The 24,190-nt window shown below is 38.9% G+C and overlaps 1 protein-coding gene across 1 annotated transcript in view; it reads left to right on the forward strand.

The window, feature by feature from the left end:
* Positions 1-232: 232 nt before the first annotated feature.
* The window catches only part of LOC109464654 (hemicentin-2-like), a 101,460-nt gene continuing 77,502 nt past the window's right edge, over positions 233-24,190 (forward strand). The window contains exons 1-3 of the mRNA XM_019761676.1: positions 233-659; positions 17,357-17,668; positions 23,653-23,973. Of these exons, the coding sequence (XP_019617235.1) occupies positions 260-659; positions 17,357-17,668; positions 23,653-23,973 (1,033 nt within the window). The 5' untranslated portion in view covers positions 233-259. The remainder of the gene's footprint in view (positions 660-17,356; positions 17,669-23,652; positions 23,974-24,190) is intronic.

Here is a 24,190-nt window from a genome sequence, read left to right on the forward strand (position 1 = left end):
AGTACATGTGTTTCCATCTTTAGGTTCGCTTACATGTAGACGATATCTTTGCCACGTTACCACACCCGTCATGCAACGCTCAAGGAGAAGTAGACGCATAAGGTAGTAAGCGATGATGCCATCTTCCGGTTTCCGTCCAATGGGAAAGTGGTACATGCCAAGGGCTTACGGATACAAGCAACCACCCCTGCACTGCTAACCAGTTGCTGATTGACGCTTGTGGAGGCGACTGTTGCTACAACGCTTCGAGTAGGGAAGGATGCAGAGGACCAACATGGAATGGGCAAGCTCGTTGCGATATTCTCTGCTACTTCTGACAATGCTGCGCATCGCCAGCGCTGCCTTCTACCGAATACGTCCACAATCTACCGGGGTACTGGTGAATCAAACCGTCACGCTGTATTGTGCTTTTAACGGCCTGACCCCTTCGGAAGTGGTGAACTGGTACTGGTACAACCCCGAAACGGACGACAAACTGTACCACATTTCTGCCAGAGGCCGAGTTGCCTCCGAGTTCTCCCGACATTCTATCGTGGGGAGTTCACGGCGGGGTGAGTACAACCTGAGGATACGTGATGTCCAGCCTGGCGATGAGGGGAACTACCGGTGTAGCGTCTTCACAGTACGGGACGCCGGCGATGCCAGGCTCACTGTTGTAGGTAAGCACTGGCGCTACCATGAAGAAACACACAATTCTCCATTTGCTTTGTTTTATTTACTAAGGAATTCTACTGTTCATTCGTACCGCGTGATTCTCATTGATTGCAGGCTTGCCCTGGTACGTTAACCGAATTGTTAATTCATTTCACTAATCCATCAATTATGAGAACCGCCAGGGTTTATTGCAGTCACAGATCGGCAAACATCTTCGTTTGCTCTGTTCACCTCCCTCTTTAGTCTTATCGACATTCTGTTCGGGTTTCTACTCTTCGCCGTACCTCAGTTATTGATATGCCACTTAAACACAAGCAAAGAACTGGCTTTCACCGATTGCTTTGACTTTAGTCTGCTGTGGCAATGGATATATGAAGAGTGACTTTTATCCTTCTCTGCGATGCTTTGGAGAGATAACTGCTTGTAGAAATATACCATCATACGGTAACTATGCCTTGGGGGCTGAACCACATGTTATCTATACGCTTGGGAGCAATGTATTGTAGCGTGGCTAAGGCAGCTAGATAGCTCGAAGCTGGACCTGCTATTTAACTGTGAAAAGCAGCTGCGGGGTTAACTTTTCAGGGCGGCCGTTATGGGCTCAAAAAGAGCTGCGGTGAAAGAAGCAGGTGGAGAGGTGGGCCGCAGATTGTGCGGCGATTTTAACGATGCCTGCCATCTCAGGATTGCTGGTTATTGGGGCGGATGATGACGTTACACGCAGCAATTATTGTTACCCATGCCGAAAAACTCGATGGATACTTACGAGAGTGGAGCTTTCAATCTCGACTCAGCTACAATATTTCAAGAATCTCCATCGTGACATTCACGTAGATTACGTTCTAGATAGGTTTAGCCTGCTGCCGGCATTCGTGTGTGTTACTGATCACGGTATTTACTACACATACTTGCAGCTTTGTGTAATGAATGTACAATATTATCAAATTTTGTGTTAAGACAACACCTATTAAGTCTTTAATGCTTGCTTGGATGGTTCCTCCCAAGACGGCAGCTGGCGCCACGGTTCCACAATTTCTCAGGCATTAAGTCCAGACCTGTGAGGAATGGAGCCTTGGGCGCCGGGTAGAGCCCTAATGATCGTTATTTTAACGCTTCATAAGGCCCGTGGACTAAAAGGTCATACATATTGAAATTTACGGAGGCAAAGGTCAAGGTGACTGTAATTGTCTTCTTGTATTAAGGGCATCCGAGCTGTTTAAAAGTCAAAGTTTACTGAGAGGAAGTCAGTGTAGTCTGGCAAACGAGTTCACAGCCTTGGTCGGCGAGCTCTCGCATTCCCCAAATCGTCATTCCAACACAGGGTTTGGAATGGACCAAGTTTTGGAATACAAAACATTCTGGAATGCAGATGCATTCCACTTCACAGTACTCTAAATCATGTTTTGGAATGGGGCACTTTTTAGAATACCACATGTTTTGAAATACAAATGCGTTCCACTTAATGTTCTTCAAAAATATGTTTTGGAATGAAACACGTTTTGGAATACAGCATAGTCTATTTAAAGTATTTGAGTGATCGCTGTTTTTTTACATCAGTTACATGCAAATTATTTGAAGGCATATGCAAATTATCGGTATGCAAATCAACCAACCGCCGCCCTATTTTACCTACCACTATAGCTGGCCGTGACGTCATGGCGGCCACTTATATTGGAACCAGTTTGATGATGGCCTCCATTCCTTGCGCAAGGGAATCTCATATAATAGAAAACACTGCGTTTTTCTGTTAGATTGACGATGCAATTGGCTTCAACTAGAAGTTCGTCGGTTTTATGCCACCGCCAGGACTACATTTTACGGAAAGCAACTTTATCGAGTAATAAGATCAACACGACTTTCGTTATCCGGCGGAGTCCCGGGATAAGTATGGTTAGATGAGTAATTTCATTAAACAGGAAGTTATTGGTAGGGTATCGACATAACGCAGGCAGGTCGTCACCAAGAGTGCAGTATGTCTTCGTGTCAGACGACATATAATCGCTTTGGCTTTGGTACTTTGATCAATAAAGTTATCCTGCAAGTTTGAGGCCCAGATATGAAGGGGATTTTTGTAATTTTCGCTTATCGCGGCCTCATATGAATGAACAATACCCAGATAGCTTAGTCACTCATTCAACGCTGTCAATTTTTATAGGAATATCCTCTTATATCTAAATGATATAGATCTCATTCCACAGCACTATAGAAATTATTTATCTGTAAAAAATAGCAATTATTCTTCAGATGGCTGTCTCGTGGTTGACAGAAACAGATTGATTGATATTTCTTTCACAGACAAGAATGGTCACAGTGAATGGATGTGCCTCAAATAATCACTCCAACACAATTTGGATTTAGAAAACTGGCCGGCCATATAGCTGGGGTGTCCTTGGATGTACAATAAATAAGGATAACTTTTGATGCTTTAAGAAATTGTTACGCAGAAACCAGAACGGTGCATTTATCATTCCAGGATATGTATCACCATCATCTTTTGCAAGTTACTGCGTATCATATGAAATCAATCAATGACATGTGGTGAAGTTATCGCTGTGCGTGGGCCTAGATCGATATGAAATATTCTCCTTGGCTGCTAGAATATAAGTTGTACCTAACTTGAGTTCGCAGTCACTTAGTCCATGTCCTTTTATTTTGTATTCATCACTGTGCTTCTGAATAAAAAAAAATCTTCAGAAGATGAGTCGAACTTTGAAACTGCCAAAATGTCTACTGATCTGGGGAATATTTCATATTCCGTCACTAACACACTCTCGATGTATAGAATGCAATGAGACGGTAAAGAATTACATCACCCAAAAAGCGTAAGAAAGGCAGTAGTGATGTTCGCCTAACCGTACACGTAGAAAGAGCAGCACATCATCTAATTTGCTGCTAGCAACTTGTTCAGAAGGTATTAAATGTCAGACAGATTTTAACTTCACAGCTAGGAAGCAAATGAGTTGAGGATTAATTCATAGAGTGCTCTAAAAAGAAAACGACAACAGCAAGCACTGGTAACAACATCTGGCGCCATAATGATACTGGTCTATTGTTCTTCGTGCACTTGTTACATCTCGCAGGGCATGGGCCTTGAATTGGTTGCAACTGCAGAATGTGCTAATTAGTTAAAACATAATTACCCTTGTCCAAAATAACAAAAAGCGGTCACCGTCGGACGGTACACACGACGACACACCAGGGGAATTACTGATTTACACATTAAAATTACTATATTACACATACAGTGGTTAAAATGCGACACGAATCATTAAAAATGTTTTAGAGCGTAGTAATGCATGTATTCTATAAAGCTACATATACGTACAAACGTACAAGTTGCTACTAACAATTAGTAAGAAAAAAAAACAATAATGAGGAATAATAAACAAAGCGGCTATTCTACTCGCTGTGAAGACGCGATATCAATATTAATAACATACTATATTGTTGTTCATTGTCCATCCTTTATTTTCATGTAACATATACTTGCAATTAGGCAACGGGCAAGTACTTGCAATAAAATTTCTTATCATTTATATTCTGATCCTTAATTCAAACATAACACATATAGCTACAAAGAATCATTTATTAGTGTACATCATTTCGAGCAATGTACCTTTCAATTTAAAATATTACACGACAACTCCAACATCTGACAAAAATGTGTTATTCATAGAATATTTTTTAAGTAGGCGACACTAAGTCTGCTATGATCTAACACCTAAACCCTAGCGGATAAACAAAAAAGAATGAATGATGACAGGGACTAGTTATCGCTTGCTCACATCAGGCTCTTCCGTGTTCATTTCAATTACAGCTACATTCATCAGATATCAATGACAGTACAAATGTTTTTGCCGCGGCGCATTTTCCATTAACTTCAGATAAAGAAGGTCCCCAAGTGCTTTTCAAACTAGTGCCAAACTTAGCAGTCGTGATTAACCGAGCCGATCGGCCAATTCGCCCTGAGTGGTTTTCCCATAGCTAAATTGTGAACATAACCATTACGTGACCAAACTGACTATAGACTTGTCATACTTGTGGGGTCGTGCGGGGTAGCGGTAGCGTCTTTGGCCCAAACTCGAGAGGGCGAGGGTTCGAATCCTGCCCGATGCCACCGATCTTTGTGGCCTTGGGAAAGGCACTTTACACGACTTTCCTCACTTCACTCAGGTGTAAATGAGTACCTAGCTTCGGCTAGGGACGTCCCTCGAATCGGACGTTAAATGGACTTCCCGTGTTTGGGAGAGCCACACCCCACGCACGTTAAAGAACCCACCACACTTACCGAAAAGCGTAGGAGACCTTCCCTGTGTGAGTTGTTCAAACCTTACAGTCTGGTCTTGGGGTTGACATATTTGAAGAGGTGATAGTCACCTGTTATGTCAGTCCTTCCCACAAATGTGGTAAATCGTCATAAACTAAAAATATAATCATACAGGGGCTTGAAATACATTTTTCGCTACACACCTGTCACCTATTAATCATCTTGCACTGGTGCAGGTAACATTGAAAATTATCACCTGCACAACTTTATACCAAAGTAGATTTTATGAAATGTGAATCAAACTAGAAATCCTAGCAAATGTTAAGTTTATTGGGACACACACTTAGCATATATTACACTAGATTTACTGACACACAAGATACATTGACACATAATGTACATTGACACACAATCTAACACACAACTTAACTCATGGCAATTTACATCAGCTTAAAATAATTACAACTTTAGATCATTCAAAGTTCTAAAAAACGCCTTTTCTGTGTAAAAAAGCCTATTGAATTCCTTGTGTACCATCTTATAGGTGGTAACAAACAGTACAGAATACGATAGTTCACAGTAATTCAAAGTACCTAATACAGGTATTTTGCAGATTTAGTGCAGTTAGGCCTCCGAAATACCTGCACAGATCCAGTTTTATCTACCATCTGCACAAATCTGCAAATTTTATGCAAAGTTATCAACCAAGATTTGAGGTGTTCAAAAACTTTTAAATTTTTAAAAGAACTATCGTTGAGTGGAACTCGTTGCCACCAAGCTCAGTTTGGGCATCATCACTATATGTACTACAAAGTTTCAAACAACTCCTGCAATTAAATGTGCAAAGATTGGGTGTAACAAGTCGTTCTATATTTCCTTCCAGGTCAGTTGCTAAGGGTCCCGTCACATTCGTAGTTTGATTTGTTTGCGACAATCTTGGTCTTGTGAGGGAGGTCATAAATCCTTGTCGACAATACATTCCGCCATGACCTGAATTAAAATCCCACAACAAAACATTCCACGACTTAGATCATAGAAGATAACTTAATTGCACCACAACTGTACATGGTACAACGTATGGCAATAGCTGTTGACCATGGCACACACAAAAAAGTATAGTAAAAATAAGCCAACTACTAAAACAACAAGGGCCGGCATAAGTTTTAGATATGGTGTTACAATCGGGTAGGGCTAATCGTAAGAGACCGCTTACGTGGATACTTTATTATCCAATTAGCTTTCATACGATTCATATACGAATGCTATTTCCTGGAATTTTTAAAAGAAACATATAGTAAAAATACATAGCAGATCAATTACAACTATTTACGATATACATAGAAGACTTAATACATATGCAAGAAGCTCCCTATTCCGGCTAATAATCTTTATCATCCTGCTTAATTATAATATGTATGTATGCCTTATTGCTAAGATTATCACCTATGATTTTAGAATAATTCCATTCACACGACTTGTAATAAGACATAATGCTGATGAGGACGCGGCTGTCACATACAGTATGTCATCGTCGATATCATCTGTAGAGAGTGATGATTTTCTTCTACCAAGGAGGTTCAATCACACTGCTTTAGATATTTGCTGACAAATTTGTATTGAAACCAGTAATAAGCCCCAGCCCTAATTTGCGAGTACTGACATTTGGATGGGTGACAACGTAGTTCTCTAGGCACTAGGTTGAAACCTTGCCATTAGGTGAATTTTGCCCTAGTGCATTGCCTCCTTCGATCATTCTGTATCAGTATAGCCGGTATAACCGCCCTTCGGCGTAACACACCAGCTTCGCAGGCACGCGGCGCGGCGGCAGCTAGCTATATCATACCGAACGACTTGTTTCACTCAATCTTTGCACATTTAATTGCAGTTGTTTAAAGCTTTCTAGTGATGATGCCCCTACTGTACTTCGTGGCAACGAGTTCCATTCTACGATAGTTGCGGGAAAATACGAGTTTTTGAACACCTCAATTCTTGGTTGATAACTCTGATATTTGAAGGCATGACTGTTTCTCGTTCTTTTCTGGGCCGGTATCAGATACGTAGTAAACAAAACATAGTAAAATCCTAATTGTTATAAGAACCTCACCTATGGCTGAACAGTCCTGTATAAGAATGAAAGTCTCTGTCACATAGGGATACTTTTGATACTTTATCATGTCCGTTAGCTGACATTACAATACACCTGTTGTTAATTGAAACTGAAACAGGCTTGGAGGGCCTGGAACTTATTTCAGAAATTCACGACAAGGAGTTCTGGAGATCAAACTTTGTCTGCTCCACCTCTTTGGAGGATGAATGATGATAATGATGATGACAACACACCTGTAAGCTGACCCATTTCTTTTGCAGAGATCTTTTTTTTTCTCGCTTCTCTTCTGCGCAGTGCATCAGTCTGTGTGGACAATGTTAACCTCCAGCTGGGTCAGTCATTGGCAGGGTCCTTCCACTGCTCTATGTCAATGTCGAAAGCCATCAGGTCGCATCTTTGAACCGCCCGCAACTCTGTCTATTCAGGCGCCCGACTTCTCCCACAGCTAGACTTGAGGAAGTGGGTACAGGACTAAGCAGTAGGATGTCTGGGCCTGTGCCACATGGCGCCAAGTCTGACTCCTATAAGACTATTTTATATTAAATATACAAACGCGGCTGTTGGGGCAGACGAGGACATATAGCGTGCTAGTGTACGCGCGTAAGGAAAGCTTTGATCTTATCTTAAAGATAACATGTTTTGTTATTCAACGTAACTAACACTTCTATATTCGTAGAGGGGCTAGCATATGTTATATTTGACACGCAATGGGCAATGGTAAATGAACGCATTAGATCTGGCAAGAGGTACCTGAGCTTTACAATCTCTAATATATATATATATATATATATATATATATATATTGCTATTACCTCTTTGTCAATTAGCATGTAACGTTGTTTTCCATAAGGTAAAAATTTCCCTTGAAACAGACGGTTTCGTTAATACTAATCCAAATTAGAAGAGCAACACAAGATAAATGAAGATAAGGAAGACTTAGTGGATTCCACCAAAATTACATGGAGTAAACAGTAACGGCAACTTGTAAGTCATCACTAACAAAACAACAATGACAATACTAACAGTAATAGCAACGATAATGAAATAAATATCTATGAAGGTTAGCCACCCAGGTAATGAGACACACTAGGAAACTGTTACTCAAGCAACTGGATAGATTTTGAAAGTTTAAGACGTTTCGAGTAGAATCCACTACTTTTCGTCATGACGTCAGCGACTAGCGTAATCTACTGTACATAAATTACGTCATCTTGTAGATTACGTTAGTCACTGACAATAAGTTGGGGATGCTACGTCTGACAGGTTTTCAATATCTATCCAGTTGCTCAAGTCCTTGGATAAGACAATTTCTCGGATATTCGAAAGAATTATCAAAATATTATCCAAAGAAGAACTCCAGGCATTACTAATGCTAGACGAACAGCCATTCAGTGGAACACAGAATTCGAACTCAGGCAGGAATGTGGACAGTTTTCCGTTATCTCTGCTTATACAGGCATGTCAGTCTCTCTATGTTGTACGACCCGCTGCCCACCTGGCCTTAAACGAACCCCTATCAACGAGCTCCTTATTGGACCCAGGTGCCAATCACGAAAATGTTGAGTTTGTCAGGAAAGATTAATGATACAAAAATTGATTTTCTTTTGAGATTTAGACTTCAAACGTTACAGTAAGCCTAGCATAACATCGCTCTGTCAATTAATAGAACAGTATATGTCCTTCACATTCTTATTCCAATACTACTTTTTTGGACCTATTTCAACATATCTACTCTTTTGCTTTCATCTTATAGGGATAGCAATTTTGACTTACTATTTGAACCTAGCATAGCAGCTGCACGTAGCTAGCAGCGTATATGTAGTAAGTTAGGTTTTTAACTGTTTAAATAGTTATAAAAATAGCTACTTATAACTACATCGTCCTGTATTCGTCTTCTGTGTTGGTGGCGGCATATATAAAATTGTTGATATAATTTGAGTGTGCTGTCACCATGTCTAGTCATGAAATGTTGGAATATAAAAAAAATACATTTAGCAACAGCCCTCAGAATGAGCCATTTCGCATCCAGCTTGCTAGATATACGTGTTGGTGGTCTCGTCTCCTATGACTGAAAGATAGTTAGTATCAATTCACGAAACATTGGATTTACCAATGGTAATAAATGCCAGTAAAGTCGGGTAATGTTTACTTCGTGAGCGGTACCCTACCGGACTTTACAATGGTAGTAAATAAAAGTCAAACCCGGCAGTTTCATTTACTACAATTTCTAAACATCTGGAAATTACGTATTTTTACTAGAATTGCAAAGTCTATTACTGTTTAAAAGTAAACATTACCCGACTTTACTGGCATTTAATACCATTGATAACTCCAGTTTGTTGTGCAGTGTATCGCTGCAACCTCGTCCATGTAGGTAGCCAGAAGTCCTATACCTTAATCTTGTACACGACAGCGTCACCTGGAGGGTTTTCAGGCTTTGTCATGAGGGTGAAACGCCGATAAAACATCTGCAACCACCGCTGCCTAAGCCCCAGAGCCTCGCCGGAGGATTGACATAATACCCGAAGGATCGTCTCTATGCGAGTGATTTGCTGCTTCTCCAACTTTACTTTAGCGCTCGGAGCTATTCTGTCCCAGACATCATTTTTTGACACTTTTTACTGCCATTTCCCTTTATTTATGAGAGAATTTCCTACCACAACTTTAATACTTTTTGGCCGTTTGATTTGTTCATGTGATTTATTACTCCTATATTCGATTATTTAATAATATATCATTGTATTCTGTTTATCATGGGCTCCTCTGGAAATCAGCCCTTTTTGGCTAAAGGGACCAACTATGCGCTCAAAATATAAATAAAAATTAGTTTATGGATTATATTTTTGCACACTTACACACTGAATCTTTGTACATTTCTTTCCAGTTCTTTTTTGTCCATTAATGAATTTGCCATGAATTAAAATCATTTTTGTTAGTGTTACACAGTTCCTTAACAGTTGCTGGTAACATTTCACATAAAAACGTGTAACTGAATTTTTAAAATCATATCAATAATTGTAAATTAAGACCCTCGAAAAACTTACATTGTAAAACTTTCTAAGATTAGCAACTTGCTTATAAGGTAGATTCAGGTCATCCTCTCCAGAGTTATTACTGAGGAGCTTAATCAGACATCATTAAAATTTACTTCCCGAATATGTAATCAAGAAACTTTTCTGGAAGACATTCATCATCATTGTATGACCCACATAACCACATTCTTCATATTTATCACTGTCAAGAACGGGGTCATTCTAAATACCATTACCGTACTTGAGACATATGGGGTTATCGGTTGATAAAGCCGTATCTATAGATGCCTTCGCCGCTAGCTAAGCCAGAGGGCTTCGTCAAAAGATTGATATTACGCCTATGGACAGGTGAGGTCTCTGATGATTTATTGACCGAAGACCTTTCGGTTGGTAGTTCGTGTTTTTTTCTCTTCTAACTAAAAGAATTCTCTGCAACTGCACCTCTATGTCGTTTGTTGCTGGGAGGGCAACCTCCGTAGAATTTCATTCCACGCCATTTCATTGCACTTTTAAAGTCTCCCGGAATAGACATCCCATCTCCTTGTGGTGTGCTCTAAGTATTACCATTTTTCCGGCACGGTACCCATATGATGAACCAATCTAAGAGAGTGCCTATATGTCGCCAGGTAAATGGACCGAGAAGATTTTAGAGCCCGGGCTTCTGGATCGTTGCCCTTTTTCACACACACAAAAAGAAATCTTGTTCTTTCATTCACTACTTTTTTTGCTACAATTACGCTTATTATTTATCGCAATTCTCTTTTTGCAATTGCAACATTTTCTCAATTTGCAATATATCTTGAAACATAGCCCTTGCTCATATCAATTAAAGCATACCTCTATGGGATTGCGTTGGGCAAAGAAATATTTGGTGGCAGATGTCACATTCGACCTTTTTACACGTTCCAGGTATTTTAAGCATATATCCTTGCTTTTACCATGCTCTCAAATTGATAATTTACAAAACAGTGCTAGAAACAACTCCGTGCATGTTCCGGATTCATAGGTACTTTATTTTACAACATCTTCATCAAATTGATGGCAAGGCCGGATTGGTTGAGTTCAAGAAAATGCCATCTCTACCAATAAGAGCTCTGGGACGAAATGGGAGACATGTGTGATATAGACCAGCTAGTATCCGCTGTGTAAATTGTGGCAGCATTTTGTGTGGAATCAAACAAAGGTTCTAGAACTCAAAAGGATAAAAAGGATACTTCTTTGTAAACTTGTCCATTACTGATGTTAGTAATAAGTAGATAAATTAGTTTTATCTTTCTTTATTTGTTCAGATAGATGATTTGTATTGTTTCATTAGTTCTGCGAATTATTTCCTATTATTTCCTATTATTTTTATCTTCTTCGTTTGAATTATGTTTTATTCGGTATCAATGGTAACTTTTAATATTATAGTATTGGGAAGGGCCAAAATCTAAACCACCGGGTTTCCAGCCCTCCCATGCATGTCTACTTAACATCAATTGTTATATTTCATTTTATTTTGTGAGTACAAAACAAACAATAGACAAAATTAAAAAATCATAAATTGTATTTCATTTCATCTTTATGTTTATATTCTTTATAACAGTGGCTGTGGAATATTTGAATGATGAGTTATCCAAACGAAGCCTGATTGGTTCACGGCAATACGGCAATACAATGTCTATGAAAAATAATTGCACGGATGAAGGCTATCCAATACGGTATGAGGGCAGGTGTTCAATTTATTCTCTTTCAATAAAAGGGCTCATGATTGATCATTTGGTAATATAGAATATATTCCATCAATAACATTACTAATTGTTCTCAATGACAGCTTAGGCCACACTAAGTAAATTTTATGGATAATATCCTCCACCGACTCAAAATTTGATGCGATAGGGGGAAAAACAAGGCGAGCCAAAAAATGTTGACATCATAAACCTTGTCAAACAACAAATGATACCAATATTGTGCTAAGTTTGCTGCCAACCATTACGACATTTCTTTCTCAACGAAACAACTTTGAAAAGTAAAAGTTTTTTAATCATTGTGCAAATGGTTTTTGATTCAGGGAATAAAATACATCATTGAATCAAAGTAAAAGACAAAACAATAAATCAGGGCCTTGTCTCGTCTACTCTATTCATATTTATCTGCCATCCACGTTCCAGCATGGCGACAGACATCTTTGTTCATTTTTTGGCATGTTGACCACTGTCAGGGGGCAACAAAATTTCATTTTTTTCCAAAATCAGTGTGGCCTTATGGAGAATAAAAAGAAATGCAATAGGTATTGGGGAATATCGAATATTATTCAGACTCGGCCACATCCATACTCTAAAAGATAAGCATGGCATACATATTTCACAAGGTATAGTTTCCCATGGGAAGTAGTAAAAATCTGCTTCCTGAGTTACGGACTTGATAGCGGTGTGGGCCTACAGTTGGCATTCCGTGACGTCACGGGCGGCAGGAGTGATGCCAAGACTAACTACGTTATCACATGTAATCCCTGGTTTCTCTTACTGTATCCACACTCGTATGTCAAACACATGGGATTCTCCATCTTTTAGGAAAACAAGCGGGGCACTAATCCCACTGTACAGCCTGACAAATGGTCGACTTTGTCAGGGGATCATTTCATCCACTTGGGCAGTGACAAGCTATTTATTACGTCCCAGGCTATAAGACACCGCTTAGTTTTGATAATGATTAAAACCGTGGAAGGTTGTCTATTTTGAGTCTACGGATCCACAGTGGTCAATAGCTATTAAGACGCTTCTAGAGCATTTAATTTCATATTTTGAAAATGTCAACAATCCCACTTTTCTCACCTGAACAATAAGTGATATAGAAACTAAAGGTAACATTTGCAATGCAAATGAATATTAATGTTTACTATGATAAAAGTTCATCTTTGTTGGTAGTTAAATGTTTAAAGTTAAACCTTTTGTTCTAACACAAGGGATTGTTCTCACCTATAGCTTTTGACCAGTCACTCTGGTCTTCTTCAATTGATTGACCCAGTGAGACTTGTCACGTGGCCTCTCTGAAGTGTGACGTCAACACTAAGTCATAGGTATCTGGTAAACTCCGAAAAAAATTATTATTATCATTATAGAAAACTACTGCTCTGTTTATTCTTACTAAAGCACATTTATACAGTGGCGCTTGTCCTTCACCTTGCAACAGGATGTAATCCAACACCACAGGGTGTCAGCTACAGCACCAGTTACCATGGTGACAGGCGTCTGCTTCAAGCTATTGATCTTATTTGATTGGAACGGAAGAAGTCCAAGAAACAATATGTTTCCTTCTGCGAAGGTTAACAAAATAAAGGGCAATGACGTTATCGGACATAATTTCTTAAAGGAATAGTGACGTGTTTAGACACAGAGCAAGCTACTGAAATTTGAAACAACATTTCGCAAATAAAGTCTGATAGATTACTGACGTCAATACAATGGTATTCACATGTAAATCCTATAACCCGGCCGATACACTGGGGTTTAGACTTTCAATTCATGCAGTTAGGTATGGATGAGATTCAGCTGAACACCTCGACGTAGTGTCAAAGGAAATAGGATTTTCTCGGTCAAAACTAGCCTGAAATTGTTCTAACACGTCAGTTGCCCAGGAAAATTGAGGTGTGACCCGCGACTGCCCTGGTCTCAGCTATCATGGCAGCGGCTTCGTGCCTTGTACATATGAGGAATACGGCGACAGAATATCTCGGACTGGGAGTATGTAAATCTCTAAAAAAAACCGCTTCGTCTCGCATCATCAATCTTCTTACTGCAGGATAACCAGAGAAAATTGATTTCTCGAGCATCTCTAAAAGCCTTGTCGTCTTGTGGGTTGAATGTATGAAGTGAAGATCGACAATACTATTTCTTTTCATTAAATTGTAAATGAGATGCTGTATCTTGTTTCTGGTATAAAGTACTTTGATTCCAAACAGAAACAATCCAATAACGTAAATGAAAAACAGGATATTAGCGTGGGTGTTAGGATTTACTATACGAGCTCTCTAGATTATTTTAGCTAAAGCTGTGTGATATTAAAAAGAAAAGTTAAAATCCCTATGAATATTACTACAAAAAAAGATGAAACAGATTATTGACGATCTCGATGCTGGTCGAAACAATACACCCTGAAATGATGACTGTACAGAAATTGTCGATAAGCTGTTGACATTGCAATAATGGTTAAGCTACAAAATCACTCCGAAGAGTTACGGGTATTTATTTATTTATTCATTCATCGTTTGATTCAGGCAGAGCGCATAGACAACATAGACAACACAAAATACATAAATTTAAAAATACAATGTCTAGGATAAAAGAAACTTAGCGAGATTTATTGAGCGAGCGAGGGTATATTGAGTAAGCTATTGATAGTTACATATCTCACGTTTCCTATGTCCTGAAACGTTAGCTAGTTACGATACAGACAGAAACTATACCAAATCAGATATATGGGAGTGCCTTTTGGATAGGGCGCCGGGGACGATCGGTTATTCCAGCAGCTCTGTAAAGGTAATAGGCTTGCCATCTCATGCAGGAATGATTGAACACTCTTTGGGCAACTTCTTGAACCTTTAGTTACCTTATATAGTATTACATGTACAGCGTATTTCAACAACGAGATGTTGTTGTAAAGGGACCTACGTTTCTAATGTCGAAGTGGCAATTTTGATTAATATTGCCGTTATTTATGACTCAAGAGCTTGGTACACGTCTATACGTATGTCTTTGTCTGAAGTTACGGGTGTATCAATGTAAGGGATGACTCGACAGGACTGCTGTTAAAATTATTTCACTCCATAGTATAGTATTCTCTCAGACCGTGAAGTTAGTAGTAGTTACAATCTCATTAGTAGTATTTAGATACCTGCAATACATGTATATAACTTATACGATTGAGATAAGTTTTAAGTAAAGCTGTCGAGATTTAAAGTGCTTGTCCTTGTATTTTTGTAAAAATAAAAGGAAGATAATAGCCAAGTGCCATTTTTGTAAAGAAAGCTGTCGGGATTCAAAAAGCTTGTCTTTGTATAACTGCAGTATGATTTATTCAGAATCTTTTATTTTTGTTTGGGGAGGGAAATGGAGTAAAATATTACATTTGCTACGAAGCAAATGTTGGCCTTTCTAGTTATACTTGGTGTAGCTATTTCGTAGTCTGGTATGAACCACATAACTTTGAGATTCACCGAGTAATGGCTATAATCCATCTAAAGGTCTAAAATATTCTAAACTTGCCGCCAAGCATAACAATAGAGTCCCATCACATATGGACAGTATATAACAAAGAGGCAACCACTTAATCACATTTACCCTGTCAACACATAATGGAAAATGACATGCTTTTGATGACAACAAAGAATTTAATTTCGTTTACATACACGTTGTGAATTCGAAATACGTGTATTTTAAACAAAACACTTTTTTTCGTCAATATAAACACAATTAATCCTCATGGTCTCAGGATTTGAAAAAAAAAAGATCTAGCAGATGACTAAAACATCAACTGCCTCAGCATGAGTTTTGTGTGTTCCAATACGATAAAGAATATCTTTGGAAAAACAGTCGCTGTGAAACTGGATTTCGCTGGCCAAACACAAAAACGGGGAGCTAGATTGTGAGGATTAGACAACTTTCTATTGTAAGCCACTTAGATATTGGCTCAGTGGGGAACACGTCTGTTTGCATGTGAGTGATGGATGGTCTAGGTTCTCATAATTCCTATTTGTTCAGCTCCGAGCGGGCAGAGATTACACCAGTCTGTGGAGGGGGGCTGTAGGAGAGTGTAATAACAAGATAGACTTCTTATCATTATTTCACTCTTCAAAGTCTTACGAAGATGTATGACTTGCAGCAACGTTTTGAAAATATGTGATACTTTTAGTTAGCGGCGTCTGGCTCCTACCAGGGCAGATACATGACATTTACATGTCTGGATTCTGCACCAAAGAAATTCATCCTGATTTCAAAGAGATGATATTGCAGACACAAAGCTTTGGAATTCTACCACTTTACAAGAACGTTGTATTGATTATACTATAGTGCCTATAGGTCTGGAATTGAGGTATCCGATGTGGCAAATTGTAGCCAAAATCTGTTATCTAACGTTCGAAACACACGCTGTATTGTCTTTGGGTGTTTCAATTTTGCGATATTTGGATGCTTTATTAACTCATTACCTTTCACACGATTCAAATACAGATGCTTTTCTTCTTAATTTTTTTTTACAAAACCATATAGTAAAATTACCTAGCTGATCAATTACAACTATTTACAAATGTACACAAAAGAACTCCAAAAAGAATAGTGTGAGGTGTAATAGTAAAACAAACAAACAAACAGGCAAACAAACATATACCAGGAGCTCCTGGCGAAGTTTGTTTTAAGATACAGATTATACATGGTATGACAAACTGTTCCCACTGGATGTGAATCTATAAATAAAGGTATTTTCATTTAGCGTTTGTTTTTTGGTTATATTTCCTTGTATGCGTCTGTCATTACATGTCTTGTAGCTGTGCTGGTGTGTCACAGGAGACGGTTGTAGAGAATTCAAACTGCTGGTTGTTGTGTGGCAAGGATCTTCTGGATTTGGCAGATAGTGAAATCTTTTCTTTGCTGTCCGCGATGACGAGCCGAGTGGGTTTGTTTTATGGAGGTCTTAAGCAGCTTCCTGTCCTAGGCAGTTTAAAGCTACCGTCAGACATAGCCGAAGATGGCCTCCTGAACACTAGCCGAACTCCCTTCAACCATTGTTAGGAGTAAGTCTGGAGCAATGTCGACTGGTCTTCGGCCATGCTGGCTACTATTCGGCTGTGCAGACCGAATGTTTTAAAATGTTTAAACATTTGGGTGTGGTCAACCATGGTTAGCTGATTTAGAAGTGGATAGGGGAGTGGGATGCTGTCAAATTTGACCAGAGTTTAATAAAGTATTTTTGTTATTTGTAGAAAGATAGACATGGCCTGAATCTGGCCAGACAGCTCAGGGACATGGAAGGAAGGTGCTGAATGTGTGATATGGGTTCAGCCATTGGTTTCTTATCAATAACAATATACATAAGAAGAAATGAATTTTTTGCAAGATGTGTACCAATGTTTATCAATGATTAATATTGTGGCAATTCCTATCTCGAAGAAGAACACGTTTTTTGTAATACTTATAGCATACTAAATTAAAACCATGGACGTGCATACTGTGCTCATGCACATGTTATTACTTTGCCATCGGGTTCAGACAGCATATTACAGTTTTATTACAATCTATTTGCAATGCGTTGTTTTCGTTTCAGATGCGTTGGCTTCTCCACCAAGCATAACGGGGAACCGTAAATTATACAACGTCGGCGAGGAGCTCCGACTTAAGTGCCGCTCGGAGGGAGGGAAGCCATTAGCCAAGCTGAAGTGGTACAATGGGACCGAGTTGTTGAAGCCGACGGAGGAAGTCAAGCGGACAGGACCCACAGGAGACACCGTGGAGATAGAGCTGCATCTCCTGTTCCTGACGAGATGGGAGAACGGGGCTAACATCACGTGTCTGGCGGATCAGGGCGTGCCGAGAGTCTCCCCATCACAAACCACCTCCGTACAGCTACAAGTTTTATGTAAGGCCACACCAAGTAAATTGTATGGATGACGTCCTTTGGAGACCCTAAATCTAATGCGAGATGGCGAAAAAAACAAGAAGGGCCCAAAAAACCAAGATGCCTAGATTAGAAATATACTAAGAGACGACAACTGTTAGGACACAAATTGAATGAGTTGACACAGTGTAACAAGCAAGAAGTCTTTTATTCATCATCAAAACAGCAATAAATTAGGTGGAACAGTGGACAGTGAAAAATTTTCTGTTATTGACAGGATGGTCCTGTCAATAGTGCAAATGTTTTGTTATTGACAGGATGGTCCTGTCAATAGACACTTTCTTTGCGTTACGGGTTTCACATCAATCTGGTGATTTGCGGCACTGTCGTGACTCTTTGGTCATAGTTACAGGAAGCGGAATCTCTTGGGTTTTTTTTCTAGGAACAGGCCAAAATCAATGCACGCGCGGACGTCATCCATAAAATTTACTTGGTGTGGCCTAAGCAGCACTCTGAAGATAAGGCCACACCAATTTAATTTGTTGGTTCTCGGCTTCGCCTCTTCATTTTTTCTGATTTGCAAAAAAAATTGCTTCTGAATCAACTGAAAAATTATCATATTTTGCCTACAGTTAAGAAAAGTCCTATTCATCCTAGTTGTTACAGTTTTTGTTTTATTACCTTCGCCAAGAAGGTTATGTTTTCAGGGGCGTTCGTGTATGTGTGTGTGTGTGTGTGTGTCTGTCTGTCTGTCTGTCTGTCTGTAAACACGATAACTTGAGAAGGCCTTGATGGATTGTCTTGATACTTGGTAGGTGGGTAGGTCTTGATGAGACCTCAAAATGATTAGATTTTGGGCCCCCTAGCGGCTTGTTATGGTACTGCAGCTGAACTTCCGGTTTTGATATCTCATGATCTAGACATGCTATGGTGATGAAATTTGGATGGTAGGTAGCTCTTGTGCTGGGGAAGAAGTGACGTGAGTTTGGGCCCCCTAGCGGCTTGCTCTAGAACTGCAGGGATATATTCTTGAAAATATTCAAAAGGGGATAACTCAAGAACCGATTGACGGATCGTCGTGATTTTTGGTATGTAGGTAGCTTACGCGATGTTTAATATAATTATGTGACAATTATGCAAATATGGATGTAATTTGCATAATTTATGGGGAAATTCTATAAATCAGCTGCATTCCATGATAGGACAATTGAAGCTTGTGACATTGGTAATTGACAATGAGAGAAACACAGGAAGATATTGATTATGTTAATAATGACTTAATTTGCATAATTAATGAGAAAATTTTATAATTATGTAATGATAACTGCCTGGAATTTCATACTTGTGGTATTTGAAAGTTTAGTTGACGTGAACATCATTAAACACAATTTATTCAAATCAGGACCTCATTTGCATAATTTATTAGGAAATGCTAGAATGCATTGTTTGTTAACATATATAAGACTGTCTTTTGGTTGAGATTATGATAGAATGATTAATTCATGAAAATTAGGTTCCTATTTCTTAAATCAGGGGGGAATAATCTAATCTATAATTTGTCAGTCATAAAGTTTAACATCATTTGGCGAAGGTATGAGATCGGGGAACTCTAGTCTATCAATGCAGTGGTTTGATTAAAAGTTAAAAATTCATTTTTTAAATACTAACCCAACCTTTTGTGTTCACTTCATGGCTCCTATCGTAGCATTTGAGGCTATAATAGGATGCCTAGACCTGCAGTTTTTTTAAATTATTTTTTCCGCCCTGTCGCTTTATATATTTTTTTTTAAATCCGAGAATCAACAAATTAAATTGCTATGGCCATGTTTGTTTGGATGACATCCGCCCGCTTGAATTTTCGTGCGTTACCAAAAATGTTTTCCACCCTACCATAAATTAGGCAAAGTAAAGAGACTCTTTTTACACGAATAAGTGTTTTATTTACAGCCGTACTATAGATTAATATACACAGCAGCTATACAAAGAGCAAATATATGCCATAAATTGCAAAATAAAATATTGGAAAACGATACTAATGTCGTAGAATGCCCAAAGCTTTTTCAAAGGAAAAGGATAAAAATGTGAAGATCTAGAAATGAAAATGAAGAGTCTATTATTCCCCATGACATACTATGTGTGGTAGGCATTTGTTCCACCTCCATAAGCAAGTAGATTTCATAATGAAAGCAACTTTTTTGGCCAACCTTTTTATTCACACGCTCGCATCAGTTTTGGGTTGCCCAGTGGATGTCATCCATATAATCAAATCAACATGGCCTTATTTACGCACTTTTATTTCTGGAACTGGAAAGAGCCGTAAGAAATGTGCAAAATATCTTCTGATGGCCAAAAAAATTACTCAAACTCTTTACCTGACAAGAATGTGTGCAGCCTTCAGACGGAATATTGATCATCTTTCGTCACTTATTGGCTGCCCCCATTTATATACACTTAGGGGCTTACTACTACCTTGATCATAAATTGTGTCCTGGAAGCGGACATACGGTGGGTACAAATTGCATGTAGCACGAATTAAATATTTTCGTTGACCTAAACCGGGTTGAATAAAGAACATTTGGTAGAAAAAAAAAACTTGACCCAAACTTTAATATCTGTAATTGATAAACTAAGACAAACTTACACATAAACCTGATAACGACTTTTTTCTAAATGAAAATAAGATATATTCTGTTCGTGCAAAAATTTTAGACTGCAAATCTAAGTCTATTTGCCAACAATTTGCCAACCCCTGAGGTAAAATGGCGTCAACCACTTCATTTCTTTCTGCCAGCTCAACATCACAGTTACAGGCATGTCGCTTTTTATTGAGAACTCTTACCTGAATAAATACGATGGATTACTTCTTGACATCGTCTCAGTGAAATGGGAAGATAAGCTATCGTTTCAGGACACATTTCGTAAGTACTGAGCGGCTGTGGCAGCTGGCTGTCATTTTGCGGAGGCAGACGCTGTTATTCCTGTCATGAGATAAAACACGCTTGACTGTAACAAGGTATTGATGTGCTTCTGTAGATCCTCCAGCCGTCAGTGTGCCAGAGAGGTCTGTGGTTGCCCTGGAGGGGAGAAACGTGAGTCTGAGTTGTCTCTCCGACGGAAACCCGCCCGCTGATGTCACATGGAGCAGAGACGGAACAGTACTTCCGCAGTACGCGATAATAAGGTGTGGTGTGGACTGCAAAGTACGCTCTGTATCATCACCAGTACCCGGTATTAATCAAAGTTTTCAAAGTCAAGGACGGGCATTGAAAATAGCTCGCTGTTCAAAATATGTCTTCAGATTAGAATATACCTTTTTTTTACAATGAAGATGTTTCTTGCAAATTCATGCCCGAGGGCTAATTGCAAAGCGACATTGACAAAAAATGTGGTGATATAAGACTATTTGCTAACATGAAGTTCTACGTGTACGATATACTTATGAAACCTACTATCTCTATAATTGTCACATTGAAGTCAAATAAAACAAACTGTCGGTGTTTACACTAATGCCTATCCTTAATGCCACGGAGATAGCAAGTAATAATATAACGCTGTATGGCCGTCTATCGTTATAACGCTTGAAAGTGAAGGACATGTTCTGCATTAAACAGGGATGGCTTCCATCTGCACATATCATCTTCAGCACATCTATACCTACAATGGTTGAGGACATACTTAGAATAATTCGCAATGTTTACATAGTACATCGAACAACTGCATTATCTAGTAGAATCTATGATTGTATGGGCAGTATATGATCCTCGTAAGATGCTTTTTCTTGGCAGTGTTAAATAACGAACCACGACTTTCATTTAATCTCTTCAAGCAACTTTTTTTGGGGGCTCAAAAGCCCTAGCAGACAGTGTTTTGTGAATCATTACAGATTTATTTCTGTTAGCGCAAAGCCTTTTATTTGTTCCTGTCTTGTCCAACCATGCAGAAACTCGTCGTTGCTGATACCGAGAGTGTCCCAAGCAGACAGCGGTTCTTACGTGTGTGAAGCCGATAATGGGATCGGGCCTATCGGGACGGGACAAATCACTATGGAGGTCATATGTAAGGCAGACATCCATTCCATCGATGCCTCCCTATCTTTGCCATCAAAGACACTAAAAGCTAACGCTGACCAGAAGGGGGCTTTGTGATGTTAATGGTTTCACCGCATGGCAACTATAGAAGTACCCATTAGACTAACGTGATGCATGGTTTGTCTCATTCTATAAGATTGTCGCGTATCGGGGGAATTGTGGATCGTTTGAAAATATCCATTAGCTCTTTCCTGGTGAGGGTCAGTGGGCCCTTGTCTTAAGACTTGAATACTGGCTAATTTCCATCAAAAAGTGTTAATGTGACAACTGCTTGATGCAAGAACAAATCATCGGCTTACGGGGCTTTAGTATCTAATGTACCTAGTTTGTATGCAATTGAAACGTGTATGCCATGGCTTGTCGTATATTACCTTCAACACACAGCTTGCCTGAAAACTATTCATTAATAGATTGTGTAGATATTCTGCACAAGGCGTTACGGCAATCTTGCAAATCCTGCAATCGTTTTTTTTTTGGCAAACGATAGTTATTACCGTATATCTTAGTACATAAGATCAAATTCAAATAGCGTGTTCCCAAATAAGTATCAATGGAATAGGATGTACATATGTATCAATGGGGCACGAGTAGACCGGCACCCTTGTTTTAGCCATTAACACTAGAGCTTATCACAATGACCGTTAGTTGTTGCATCTCCATCGAATAATTTATTTTTATGAACTTTCATGCCTCTCTATTAGTTCCACCAAAGATAAAGCCAACCTTTGACCAGGAGATAAGTGTTCTGTACGGACAGGACGTCTTCACGGTGGAGTGTTTGGCGGAGGGAAATCCCAAACCGGATGTGAGTTGGCGGCGGAGGGATACATTTCAGCCATATGACAACCCTTTGACCTTGTCACCTTTGAACTATCAGACGGAAGGAGTGTATACTTGCGTTGCAAGAAGTAAAGGATTTTCTGAGATTACGAGAGAAACATATATAAACGTTATAGGTAAGCTTTAGATATTTTAATATTTTAAACATACGTTATAGGTAAGCATTAAATATTTTATATTTAAAACATACGTAGACAAATAAAGATTTGTCCATGTATGTTTTAAAAGAGAGGAACGACCATGTAGACATAGACGTAATATATAGAGTAATTATTTACTCCAGTTACATAACCTAGTGTATTTGACCGATGTAGGACGTGAATGTGCAATTAAGTTCATTGTCATTATATCATCGTCACTTTAACGTTAGAAAATGAAATAAATAGCACGGACAAACGACTTAGGGTAGATTCAAATACGAGAGATGGCTGTTTTTATGTAAATTGAAGACTTGCAAGTTACTGGTATGGTATGGTAAACTGAAATTATGAGTTGCAATAGATACCAATAATTGCCATAATGAGTGACGCGTTTTTTTAAACATAGATACTGACATAATACTGTGATCTAAAAAGAATTGAAGATGAGCAGCATTTTGCAATAAAATGTAAAAGACACTATATACTACCGCAAATTTACAATATCAGCTTTGTATTCCTGTGTTTTAGCAGCATTTTGTTTCTGACCTGAAATTCACTTAGTTGCAGTTAATTGAGAATGCATAAATGTAACGTTATCTGTAGTCTATTCTTCCGTTGTGACCTGTACATAAACCAGTGGGTACATGTGTACAATAAAGGTCTTCATTATTTCCCAAAACTTACACACAAAGAAAAAACTATTCTTCTTTTAACTTTCCAAAATTTTAGAACATTTTAGAAAATGGTTTACAAAAGAGAAGTCAAACCCTTCAGGCATAGTATTAGACATAGCAATAGTTTTAGACAATTAGATTTCATTATGTTCATTTTGAAGTTACTTTATACTCTGTTTCATAGTTATTATTTTATGTTTGTAACTTACAATTAGCCTTCGGGCATGGATTTTCAATAAACATCTCATTAATTTTAACCCCAGGCCGACCAGAAGTTGTGAGTGAGCCGGCGTCAGTGTCAGCTACTGCGGGAGACACGGTAAAACTCACCTGCACGATAGCCTCCGACCCTCTGCCTGACGATGTCATCTGGGAGATGTCTGAGGACGGTGGAAAAAAGCTGGAGTTCCGAACCGGGAAAACTGGAGGAATCTTCGTGACGAAAACCGTGATTACGGCGAACAGAGTACACAGTGCCTTGGTTATCAGATCGGCAGAGTCTGTGCATGCGGGGGAGTACGCCTGTACAGCTGCCAACATGTTCGGAAAGGATAGGCAGCAGTTTACTGTATACGTCACTGAAGGTGAATAGTGGAGACTGTAACAGGATATTATCGGCATCCAATGCAATTTTAGGGTTTCAAAGTCAATTTTCTGGTCATTTTTAATGTAGCAAGTTAAATCAATGCCATTCCCTGGTACATGTGATGTCACTGACGGAAAACTGCTGGTTTGTTTGTATTGAAGGGTGGTTATAGCTATTTTTTCCTGAAATAAAGTCCTTCATTCATTCATTCATTC

The sequence above is a fragment of the Branchiostoma belcheri genome, unplaced genomic scaffold (genome assembly GCF_001625305.1).
Source record: "Branchiostoma belcheri isolate BF01 breed outbred unplaced genomic scaffold, Haploidv18h27 scaffold14, whole genome shotgun sequence".
Taxonomy (NCBI): Eukaryota; Metazoa; Chordata; class Leptocardii; order Amphioxiformes; family Branchiostomatidae; genus Branchiostoma; species Branchiostoma belcheri.